The 13,474-nt window shown below is 36.8% G+C and overlaps 1 protein-coding gene across 5 annotated transcripts in view; it reads left to right on the forward strand.

Moving 5' to 3' along the window:
- Positions 1-13,474, forward strand: part of CC2D2A (coiled-coil and C2 domain containing 2A) — a 163,170-nt gene that overhangs the window by 66,104 nt on the left and 83,592 nt on the right. For all 5 annotated transcript variants that reach the window (XR_003566823.1, XM_027836462.1, XM_027836460.1 and 2 more), the window contains exons 16-20: positions 3,621-3,777; positions 4,305-4,452; positions 8,380-8,509; positions 11,406-11,609; positions 13,292-13,384. Coding sequence is in view for 4 of the 5 variants with exons in the window: in XM_027836462.1 (XP_027692263.1) it covers positions 3,621-3,777; positions 4,305-4,452; positions 8,380-8,509; positions 11,406-11,609; positions 13,292-13,384 (732 nt within the window). In the remaining variant the exon portion in view is untranslated. The remainder of the gene's footprint in view (positions 1-3,620; positions 3,778-4,304; positions 4,453-8,379; positions 8,510-11,405; positions 11,610-13,291; positions 13,385-13,474) is intronic.

Below are 13,474 nucleotides of genomic sequence, written 5' to 3' on the forward strand. Positions count from 1 at the left end.
ATACCCTATACACCTATATAGGGTGAACTGTACTCTCCAGCAAATCCTGCCAAACTGGAAAAACTTCAAATACCAACGGACTCCATGTCTGTGGTCTGAGGTATTATCCACTAACAACAATAGAATCATGGACTTCTAAAAGACCAAAATGAGTTCATTTTCTGATATTAATAATGCTTGAATAATGATCCCTGGATTAAATTTGACCACTGCAACCAATAAAACAGTAAAACAAAGTAACATGAAAGACCTAGTAGGAATGTTTTATGTTTTTTTGGCATTAGATACTTTGAGGTCAGCCTAACTTTTCAGGAGGTAGTGAGATGGAAGGATAAAAACAAAAATCATTCAACATTCCAAAAACATTTACTGATCACTTACTAGGTGCCAAACAGTGCTAGTCACCATGGAAAGTACAAAAGAAGCATGAAAGATTGTGTCTATCCTCATGGAGCTTATAGTCTAGGTGGAGTCAAAACTAATATAAATGTTTAAATTCTAGTAACTTAAACCTGTATTAAGACTATTGGGACAACTTATATACTGAACTTAACAGAGCAGCATCTGCCTTCCTTGAAATAAAGACACCCTAATTTGGGAGATCTCTTCATATACCCTTAGAATCCTGGATTCTACAAGTTTAACCTTTTATACTGAACTGAATTGCCACATTTCCTACTGGGAGAATATTCTCAAGCAATTTCCTGAGCTGCAGGGTATATATATTTTAGAAGGGCATATTGGCATAGTAAAGGGATTCTTAACCTGTAATCTATGAACTTTTTTAATATTTTGATAACAATACAACTTGTTTCCACTGTAATCCTAAGTATTTTATTGTATTCATATAAAAACTTTATGCTGAGAAGGAGTCTTTAGATTTCACCAGACTGCCCAAGCATACGTGACCAAAGAGAAGAACCAAAGGTATTGTCGAAAGTATCATGCTGCAGCAAATAGAGTACTAGACTTGGAAATAAAAAGACTTAGGTCCAAATCCCACCTCAGACACTTACTAGTCGTATGACCTTGGACAAATTATTAGCTAGCTCTAAGCCTGTTTCCTCTTCTGTCAAATGGGGATAATAATACCTGTAGCCCCTCCCTTGAAGAGTTGTCGTGGGGCAGCAGCTAGGTGGTGAAGTGGATAGAGCTCTGGCCTTGGAGTTAGGAGGACCTGAGCTCAAATCTGGCCTTAGACACTTGATATTTACTAGCTGTGTGACCCTGGGCAAGTCACTGAACCCTGATTGCCTCACCCCCAAAAAAATATATATTTTTAATATCATTACTAAACATACATGCACCAAATGGTATAGCATAATATTGATAGACTTAACCCTTCTCAGAAATGCAAGAATCTAAGACATCTCCAAAGGCCTCATGATGGAAAATGCTATCCACAAAGAAGAAAGAACTATGGAGTTTGAATGCAGATCGAAGCATACTATTTGCTATTTTTTTTTCTTCTGTTGTGTTTTGTTTCCTCTTTCTGGTGGTTCCTCCTATTGGTTCTAATTCTTACTTACAACATCACTAATGGGAAAATATGTTTAATAGGAAGGTATATGTATAGCCTATATCAGATTGCACACCATCTAGGGGAGGAAGGTGGAGAGGGAGGGGGAGAAAAATTTAAAACTCAAAAGCTTATGGAAGTAATTGTTGAGAAATGAAAATAAATTAATTAAGAATAAATAAACAAATAAATAAATTTAAAAGAAAAAAAAGAGCTGTCATGAAGCCCAAATGAGTTTATGAATATAAAGTATTTTACAAAATTTAAAGTGCTATATTAATATCTGTTTATCATCGTCATCAGTCAGGCTAGGAGTCAGCTCAGTATAGGCTGCCCTCATTGCCTCGGATCAGTCTGGCTCAATCACTGTCTAAGTCTGAGACCCTTGGTTAAGTTATAGCTCCCAGCGTCTCAATTTTTTTTCTCCTTATAGGGATAGTAACACCTCCCCTTCCACCTCTGAAGGTGGTTATAAAAATAAAAGAATGTCTAGACAAAGAGGTGCTTTTGAAAAACTAAAAGTAATTATACATATTCAAGATAGTGATTATACCAGGGAAGCCATGACCATAGGCCTCCCTCTTAATAAACAAAGCCACAACACAAGAGTTTCAGCACTGAGTATCCCATGACAGATTTCCGGCTCTGCCTGTTTCAATCCTAGGTAGGATATTTCCTCATTTCATCTATACAGGCAGGTACTAAGTAGCTAGCCTTTAAGTATCTCAGATAATATGGGGGAGGGGGTATCTGATAAGCAAAGAATTCCAGGAAGGAGACCTGGGAATGTGATCTCATTCTGCTTAATATTCAAGCTATGAACACTTGACTTCATCACCCACTGCCAAATCCTTTATGGTTTGAGTACAGCTGTTGCCATATAACTTTACTTTATGCTATTTAGTTTTTATAGCATTTCAATCATTTGCCTTTCCCCCAGGAAATTATTAATTTAAATTAATTGGCTCTTTATGGACTACAGTTAAAAGAAAAAGCCTTAATAAATTTTTCAATTGAATTTCTGAATTCATGCATTCATTAATTTTCCTATTTCTTACGGCAAAAAAGAGAAGACATATTCCATCAGTAGAGTTGTGTTGGAAGCATTACTTACTGGACTAGAGTACATATTCTACAAAGGAAAAAAGCGTATAGGTTGACACACTGATACTATGTAATTCATATTAGATAGACCAACCCACAGGATCCTTTATTCACTGGGTCATGATTCACACGATGGATTCAGAACTTGTCTTGTTTTTGTAATTTTTTATCAAGTTACTAAGCATTCCTTTTTTTTCCTTTCCCCTTCCTCCATCACATTGGGGGAGGTGGGGAGGACAAAAAGAAAATTCCTATAACAAACATGTAGAATCAAGCAAAACAAATTTCCATATCTAAAAATGTGTCTCATTCTGTCTTTTTAGTCCACCGCCTCTCTGTCAAAAGGGGAATAGCACGCATCATCATCTGTCATCTGGAATCAAGATTGATCTGAGCAGAATTCATCTTTTCTACTGTTAAACTGTTCATTGTTTTATTTTAACTAAATGCTGCTGCATTTTTAAAAATTCAAATATAGCTTCATAATTCTTTTTATTTTGCTCAAGATTTCTTAATTGTAGCTTAACAAAATACTCATTTGGCAAGTCATGCAGCCTCTTTGTTTTGTATGCTGAGTGTATAGGTTTAACGTCTTTTTAACCTTGTTTATATTACCTAATCTTATTTGAATTTTCATAGGTATCCTAAGGAGTATTGTCCTTAATGGTACATTCTTTATTTGTTGGTGGTTCATTAGCTCCATTAGTTAGACCATCCCGGTAGTAATGCCGAGGTCGTGAATTCAGACCTCACTTGAGCCAAGTAGTTTTGCTCTGTTTCATCATATGAGAAAAGAGTAAATGTATTCTTGCTATCACAAAAAGAACTCAAAGCAGGTAGGTTACTTACTGGGGAGGAGAAGGGGCTGGTCAGTGCCATGGTCATGCATAGAAGATGATCTATATTATTATTATTGTTATTATTGCCTTTATTTAAGATTTTTTTCTTTTCCTTTTTTTCCTTTTTTTAAGATTTTTTTTTTCTTTTCTGGGTTTAGGTCTATGAAACAGTTGGCTATGGCAGCAGTAACTTGTTAGCAGAAGTCTTTTTACCCATCCCTGAGACAACAGTGTTCACTGGAAGGGCCTCTATTGAAGAAATTGAGTTTAGCAGCAATCAGCACGTGGCACTGGACCATGAAGGAGTCGGAAGTGGTACAAAGAGCTTCTTATCCTTAACATTTCTTGCTTATGTTTTAGCATTTGACCACATAGTTTGGCACACTTCTTTGCTTCTAGACAATGGGATTGTCATAAAATTGGCAGTAGAGATTTTTGGAATGTTATAATCTTTCCAATAATATTATTTTTACATGCAAATTTTTAATAGATGTGTTTTGGATAGCATTCTCTAAAATATTATTGGTTCTGTAGAAGTTACTTATCTTTTTAGATGAACAATAATGATTGCTATCATTTCCATTTTGTACAATAAGGATGAAAGAAAAAAAAACCATGCTTTACAGAAAGAGTTCCTAACATTTTTGTGTGTATCATGGAAAAAAATGGCAGACTGGAGAAGCCTATAGACTCCTTTGGAGAATAATGGTTTTAAATGTATAAATCAAAATACATAGGCTTTCAAAGAATTACATTAATATATTTACATATCAAATATATTAATATTAAAATTTAGTTGCTCTTCATGTGGATTTTCTCAGTATGTGATATGCTTCTTACAGGTGAACCCTTTTCATTTGAAGCTGACGGCAGCAACAAAATGATTTTAATGACCTCTGGTAAAGTGTCAAATAGCGTTGCCTGGGCAGTTGGAGAAAATGGGATACCTTTGATCCCCCCAGCATCACAGCAAAATGTTGGCATTCGAAGGTAATATTTGATTAGTATACACGATAGAGAAACTCAAGGCTATTAAGAGAAAGCATGTGTCACATTCATTTTCTTATTTTAACACAACAGCTATTGGCAAGATTTCTTGTTCCAAAAAAAGGATACATTCCATGCAATATGTGAGAGTGGAAAATGTCACAGTTATAGGACTTTGCCTCCCTACATTCCTGTTGCCTGGGATGCCCTCCTCTCCAACCCTGCACACTCTTGCTTCTCTGAAGGCTATCCTACCTGTTTAAGTCCCATCTTTATGAAGTTTTCCCACAGTTACCCTGTAATAACAAGCATTCACATTTATATGATGCTCTAAAATTTGTAAAACACTAACTTCACAACATCTTGGGAGACAGATTATCCTCACTTTATGGATAAGGACACTAAGGCTTAGATATTTAAAATGATTTGCTTGTGGTCACACAACCAGGAAGTGTCACAGCTGGGTTGGTAATATCTCACATTGATCTGGGTTGTGTTATTTTTTTTAAGGTCTACAAAGCACTTCCCTTATAATGACCTTGTGAAACAGGCAATGTCAGTGTTGTAATCTGCATTTTATAGAAGAGTATACTGAGGCTCAGAATTCTGAGCTTCCACGACTAGGAAATATCAGATCTCAGATCCAAACCTAGATGCCCTGATGGTAAATTTAATTCCCTTTCAACTTTACAGCACTACCTCTCTAGTCAACAGTCATTTCTGAACGTCTATGGTCCTTAGCCTATACTCTCTTTGGTCCTTTGCAATTACACCTGGTATTATTCATTATTTTCTTGCTGTTCTTCACATGTGGCATTGCAGCTCTTCTCTGTGTGCCTTTGACAGGCCATTCTTCATGCCTAGAATGCATTCCCTCCTCATATCTACTTATAATCCCTAGCTTTCTATTGTCCCCCTCCCAGGTTCTAGTACCTTGTTCCCCCACAAGTTATCTTGTCTATACTATACATATATGTGTGTGTGTGTGTGTGTATGTGTGTGTGTGTGTATGTATGTATGTATGTATCTATATTTTGTAACTCCTTTAGAGCAGAGACTGTCTTGGTTTTTTTTCTTAATATTCTCAGTGGCTAACACATATAGCAGGCACTTAATAAGTACTTATTGATTGGTTGATTGATAGATACATGTAATGATTACCAGTCTTGAATGTAAAGCCCATGAGAACAGAGGCCATATCTTATAACTCTTTATACTCCCAATAGGCTAGAATAATTCTATCCATGGCTATATATCTATATAGACAGCAACAGATCTATATAACTAGATAGGTATGTCTATATACATTTAAGTATATATAAATATTTTGATATGTAGATAGCTAGGTATCTATATGTATCTATAAATCTACATATCCATGTCTCCATATACATTGATATATTTCTATATCTACATTCAATATTGATATATTTGTACATAGATATGTATATAAATATTTATATAGATATGTATATAGATTTTACTTTGCCATCTATACATCTAAGATATGTATATATGTATATAAATAGATATATGTATATATGATATATAAATAGATATGTATATAAATAGATAGCTATAGATCTACATATCTAAGTATCTATATATCTAAACATATATGTAGGTGTATAAATAACTATATGTCTACATATCTCTGTATCTACATATCTATATACATACATAAATGTAAAGATATCTGTGCCAGCATGAGATCAGAAAATAGTGGATTTTCCATAAATGTTAATAAATGACACAGAAAACATCTTCTAAGGACATGTATATACTCAGCCAGCTAGGTGGCAGAGTAGATTGAGCTCCAAGCCTGGAGTCAGGAACATTCATCTTCCTAGGTTCAAATCTGGCCTCAAACATTTACAAGCTGTATGATGCTGAGCAAGTCACTTAACTTTGTTTGCCTCAGTTTCTTCATCTGCAAAATGAGCTGGATAAGGAAATGGCAAACCACTCCAGTATCTTTGCCAAGAAAACCCCAAATAAGATCACAAAGAGTTGGATACAACTAAAAAAACAACTGAACACCAACAAGATGCATATACCTGGTTTTACATTTTCTCTTATTTGCAGATCCCTTGGGATACACTCTTAGCAATGCAAAGTCACTCCAGAAACCCTTCAGAAATATCAATTTGCAGAATTGCTAGGCAAAGTAGGTTTCCTCTATTGTCCCCATCATCTCTTCCTTTCTTTTGATTACTGCTAATAGAAGCAGTAAAGTGTAACATAAAAAGCCCTGGACTGGGAATCAGGAGTCCTGCATTCTGGTCTTTCCCTTTAGCTGAGCCAGTCACTTAGCTTGTCTGGACTTCAATTTCCCCATGTGTAAAACACATAGGGCAAATGATGTTATCTGTCCAATCCATGGGTTCTTAACTTTTTTTTATGTCATAGACCCCTTTGTCTGGTAAAGTCTATGGTGCTTTCTCAGGATAATGTTTTTAAATGTATAAAATAAAATACATAGGCTTAAAAGGTAATCAATTATATTGAAATATATGATCAAGATTTTTTTTAAGTTCAACAACTCCAGGTTAAGAACTCTGACCCAGTCCCTTCCAACTCTGGAACTTATGAATAGTGTTGATTTTCTTCCTTTCTTTCACCCTAACCCAGTATCATGTTAACATAGCCATGTTACAAATAGACTGAGAGTGAATAAAAATGAGAATGATCTGGAGCTTCTTCTCCACCTCAAAATGTGTTTGACTTTCTCCTGTTGAAGTCCTTCAGATTAATATGACTTAGGTTGAGCACATGACATCTTCGTGTTAATTAAAGCCTTCCATATAATCATGACAGGAGAGAAAAATATACACACGTTGAAAAGACCCATACAAATAAAGGCTGGGGAGCAGAGTGGAAAGAACACGGGAACCGGAAGGGAGAAGGAAATGAGCATTTATTACGCACCTACTATACATCAGGCATTTTGCTAAGCGCTTTATAAATATTTTCTCATTTGATCCTCACAACAATCCAGAAATGTAGATGCTATTATTTTCCTCATTTTATAGTTAAGGAGACTGAGGCAGAGAGAGGTTAAATTATTTGACCTGGGCCACAGATCTAGTACATTTCTGAGGCTGAATTTGAACCCAGATCTTCCTGACCTGGAAACATAAGTCTTTGTTGTTGTTCAGTCATTCAGTCATGTCCAGCTCTTCATGACTCCACGGACCATAGCATGCCAGGCTCTTCCATCCTCCACTTTCTCCCAAAGTCTGTCCAAGCTCATGTTACTTACTTCCATGAAAGGCGGCACAGAAATCACAAGATCTACTTCCTATCTGTATTACCCTGAGAAAGTCACTTCTTCTCTGGGCCCAGCGTTCCTCAGCTATAAAATGCTGGAGTCAGACTAGAGGATCTTAGAAATCTCTTCCAGCTCTAAATCCTATAATCCCACTGACTTACTTGGATCTGCCTTGAAATTCTCTTCTGTCAAAAGTGGATGCTGGTCCATGCAGCTTTATTTTCTCTCAACTTTGTGTTCAGCGCATTGCTACAAATGGTCACCAGATGAGTATGATTTACAGCTTTCTAATGCCTCTATAATCTGAAGTCAATGGATGGCTTTGATTGGCCCAGTTCCCCCTGAGAGCAATCAAAGTTCATTTTTCAAACCGGTTCCTAGCATTCAGTACAGATCTGGTTTGGGTCATTCCCATTTATGTCGGCAATAATTCTTTTCATTTGCTTGGATGCCACAAACATATTTACAATTTGTTATCAAGTAAGGAAAATACAGAAAGTGCTGCACTGATTGAGGGGAAAGGGAGTGGCTCTCAAATGAAGAATAAAAAGGATAGAACCATAATAAGAAAGCAATTGGTAGATTCTCCTTATCCTGATTGAAAACTGATTTTAAATCTGAATAATTTGGGACTTCCTTTATGATTTCAATGCTTTAAGGAAAGTTGATGCCATCGCATCCATTGGTGCATCGGGTTTAACGGATATGAAGAAGCTGGCAAAGTGGGCAGCAGAATCAAAACTGGACCCAAATGACCCAAACAATGCCTCGCTGATGCAGCTAATCACGGTAAGGAAGGCTCCCAATCCCGCTTGGGTGAATTGTGTGTCGAAAAGTAACTTAGCCTTCTGAGGATAATTATATCCAAACAAACAACCTTAGCTGAAGGTGACTGAAATCTTTATTTTACATCGATACTTAGCAGTTGAGCTATTTTTGTCCAATATAACACTAGAAGTTTTGGTGATTATATCAGTCAGGGACCTCATTTTTTCCAGGCAACCAATTGAATTGTTTTCTTGGAAGTGCTCACATTAGCATAAAAATATAATAGATAAACAAATATACTGGCCGGGAAGTGCTCCTAGCAACATGTTCCTGTGATTGTGTTTATTATGATGATTTCATCAGTGAGATAATTATAACCAGGGTGAAGATTTTCCATTTAGATTCTAGCCTTTTAGAGATTTGTCCCAATGTAAGTTCATATAATTTATTTAATATTCGTTACTAAAGTTTACATTGCATAAAAACAGGAAACATATTTTAGTGTTCTTTGCACCCTTCAAGGTCTATTGCAGTTTGCCTACTACATTAAAGATGCTTATGTTTGTTGAAGGAATGAAAGCTTTTTGCTAAAATACTCTTTCTTAATTCAGGTGTTACAGACATTAGTAAAGAATAAATCTAAAATTTAAGAGCAGTATAATTTGTTGCAAGTAGACTTCTATTTTTTTTGTTTTGTTTTTTTGCTAGGCAATGGGATTAAGTGACTTGCCCAGGGTCACATAGCTAGTAAGTGTTGTGTGTATGAGGCCAGATTTGAACTCAGGTTCTCCTGAATCCAGGGTCAGTGCTCTATCCACTGCGCCATCTATCTGCCCCACAAGTAAACTTTTAAAACTGTATTTATTGTCATATTTTTTTTTACATAGAATGGATTTATAACTTCCTTCTCAATTTGTATTCCAACTGTCTTCCTACAACAGTAATAACATATTTATATGGTATTTTAAGGTGGTATTTTAAGGTTTGGAAATCTCTTTTCTCTCAAATCTGAGAAGTAATATATCATCAGTCCCATTTTGCAGATTAGGAAATTAGGATTCAGGCAGGTCAGATGACTTACACTTGGTCATACAGCTAGTAAGAAAATAGTTTAGCTACAACATTTAATTGCAAAGAAAAAGAAAAGGCTAAAAACATCAAACCTAACTTTTCTAGTTTACAAATCTGGATCTATAAGGCTAGTATGGTTTGAGAGTCAGCATGGTATGATAGAAAGAGCCCTGAATTTGGAAGCAGAAGACCTGGGCTTGAACCTCAAACTCTGCTATTTACTACCTATGTGGTCACTTCCCTCTGTGAAATTAGAGGTTTAAATTAATCTGTTACTAAGTTCCCTTCAACCTCCAAATCTAATGGTCCTATTTACTGGGTTTGCTTAGTTTAAAGCAGATCTATATCACTTATCCCTTCTCCCCCCGCCCCACACACACACACACACACATAAAGACACACATTGTATACATACACACTCAGGAACTAAGTTATGTCCAGTAGTCACGCCTCCTGGACATGGTGTGAGCACACTTTTGGAAAAGCAAATGCCTGGGAAACAGGACTGGCAACACTAAAATGAGTGAATCTCTCAATTAAGTGGCATCCAACAAACTGCTCGCCCTCCTACTGAACTAGTCATGGCATCAGTCCAGTGTGCCGTCACTGAGTCTTTGTTGGTATTTGAATCCCAGGAACACAATGTGTGGCTATAGAACAAAGCAAAACTCACCAATTCATCTGGGGATTGAACCTATGACTGTGGTTTCCTCAAAACCACTGTCTTCTTGTGTCATTTTTGAAACTCAGAAGGGGCTTTGCTTCATGTAGTAGAGCAATTCACTGCTGTCTGACTCAAAGGAGTGAATAAATGATTGACAAAGAATTCATTAAGTACTCCTTCTGTGGCCAGCATGGTGCTAAGTGCTAGGGATGGAAATGCAAAATCAAAGGCAGTTTCTGCCCTCAAGAGACTTTCTGTCTAATTGTGGGAGACCACACATGGTGGGGGGGGTGACCAGGGAGGGTCCCCTCAGTTCAAGTGACAAAGATGTTGAATGGGACCCTAGAGAAATAGATGGGTGAGGAATAGGGAGTGAAGTATAGGCCAGTTGAGGCAGTCACCAATGAGGACAGAGGGGTCACCAAATGGAATTTTCAGAGATGAAGGAGGTTAAACCTCCAGAGTATGATCTCTGGTCTGGCTGCTGAGGAGGCTGTTGAGAAGAGGACCAGGAGTAGAGAATGAGAAAGAAAAGTATGGATGGAAAGTATGAGAGACATTGTGTCTAGTTCAATGAAAAGAGGCCTGGACCTAGAGTCAGAAGAGATCTGGGTCCAAATATCCTGCTTCAAACACTTACCAGTTGTGTGAGCATGGGCAATTCTTTCATCTTCTCTGACCCACAATTTCCTCATCTGTGGATTGCCTTGCCCAAAAAATTCTTCACCTACTTTCTTTATTTTTTGTAATCACAATCACCCTGTGAGGTAGGTGGTATTATTGTCGCAGTTTTTCATGTGAGGAAGCTGGAATGGAAAAGGGTTAAGTGGCTTGACTAGGGTCACACAGCTAGTAAGTGCCCTAGGGTGGATTTGATCTCAGATCTTCCTGATTCCAAGCCTGGCCTTCTATCCACTGAACCACCTAGCTGCCAGACCTTCAATTCCATTGGCACCACCTTAGAGAATACAGGGTCACCTTCATACTGTATTGAGCCCTTGCAGTTGGATTTTGAATATTTTATCAGATTAAATACTCAAATAATTAATTGCCTATTACCACAAGAGCTGACCTACACATGTAGCATTTGTCATAATAAGTTCCACACACACAATCTACAAAGACAGGTTGATGTGAATGATAATGTATGTGTTATAAGTTCATATTCCTTATTTTCTCTAGGTTGCTACCAGTGGAGATACTTATGTTCCAGAATTCTTCAGACTGGAGCAGTTGCAACAAGAATTTAATTTTGTTTCAGATGAGGAGCTAAATAGATCTAAGCGATTCAGACTTCTACATCTCAGAACCCTGGAGGTACCAGAGTTCCGGAATTTTAAGCAAGTTCCCATTTATGACCGAGAAATCACGGAAAAGGTATTCCAGGTAAGACATTTTCTCCATCAACACTTCAAAGGTTCTCTGGCTTCATCCATGTGGGTATTTCCGGCACCACAGCATGGTAAAGTGTCTAGTGATAAGTAGACTGAAGCATACTACCCACAATGACTTGCATGTCAGAAGCTGCATAAAAGACATTATCAAGGCCATGTATAACCAGAAAAGGAAGTAGACCTGTCATATAGCAAGAACAAGGAACAAGATAGTTATGAACACATGAATATATGAAATATGCATGACAAATGCATAAGATATGTGTCATACATGAAATATATTAAATATCAAAGACTTAGAGCAGAAGTTCTTAACTATTTTTTTGTGTCATGGACTCCTATGGCAGTCTAGCGAAGTCTGTGGACCTCTCCTTAGAATCATGTTCTTAAATGCATAAAATGAAATATATGATTACAAATAAAAATATTGAAATGCAATTATCAAAAATATTTTTTAAAAACAAGTTCACCCCAAGTTAAAAAGGCAAAAATATCCCCTGCCTTCAAGGAACTCACAATCTAACTGGGGGGACATTGTGCAAGCAACTATGTACAAACAAGAGATAGATAAATATTGATAGCTATTCTTTATAGATATCTATATGTCTAAATAGATCAATATCTATCTGTAGATATATATGAATATCAATAGATATCTCTATCAATATCTATCTGGATAGATACCTATCTAGTTCTATCTACTGATATCTATCTACATACATATATATGATAAGTTAGAGATTATCTCAGAGGAAGGCACTAATATTAAGGAAAAATGGAAAGGCTTTAGCAGGGGTTTGAGGTAAGACTTTCAGGAAGCCAGAGAAGCCAGGAGGTGGAGTCAGAGAGCTCATGCAAAATATTTCTCTGCCTGGAGGCATCTGTACTTTTCAATTTCCTGTTGGCTTTCCCCTCCAGGCCATGGGCCTTACTTTGGTCTCATCATTTGGTGTTTGCCTCAAGTTGACCAATTCTTTTCAGCCTCCCATATCACAAATGTTACCTGGGCTTATCTCTGACTTTACTCTTCATCTTGAGATACCTGCCTTCTTTCATGCCTAACTCTCCTTTTAGAAGACTGGATCCACAACCACTTTCCATTATTGCTCTCCACTGCCCTGTATTAAACATATACTAAACCTATTAACTGTTCAGCATACCCATATATACACTTAGCCAATTGTAGAGTCACTGGATAATAGATTTCAAGCTAGAAAGGACCTTAGGGGATGTCTGATCTAACTCTGTCATTTTACAAATGGGAAACTGGAGTCCAGAGTATGGGAGTGAATGGCCCAACAGTAAGTCTCAGAGCTAAGACACAGACTCAGATTCTCTGACTCTAGATACGATGCTATTTCCACTACACCATGGGTACCTCTAAGGAAGGACATGGAAAAGACTATAGAAGAAGTAAAGACAGAGATGGGTTGCAATCATCACTGGTAATACCTATATTGATAAACTCACACATCTGGACAAGAACAGCATACTCTGAGTTCAAATGAGAAAAGATAACTACCAACCTAGGAGGTCAGATAAAGTTTGCAATCTAGTTGGGGAGAAAAGATTCCATGAAACAAAAGCAAACAATCAAAGGTGGAACATACTTAAATTCTTTATGATATCAAAAGTAATTTTAAATAATAAAATTACATTTTATTTTAAATGCAGGACTATGAGAAACGGATACGTGAAAGAGGTGTAATTGAAACCAAGGATCACTTAGATACTCATAGAGCTATAGTGGCCAAATACCTCCAACAGGTGAGAACGATAAAGTCAATCTTTTTCTCTTTTGAAAAGAATCTTTTGTTGCATAGTACAAATTATTAGTAAATTACTATAGACCCAAGT

This window comes from Vombatus ursinus, unplaced genomic scaffold, assembly GCF_900497805.2.
Source record: "Vombatus ursinus unplaced genomic scaffold, bare-nosed wombat genome assembly UNPS02014818.1, whole genome shotgun sequence".
NCBI lineage: Eukaryota > Metazoa > Chordata > Mammalia > Diprotodontia > Vombatidae > Vombatus > Vombatus ursinus.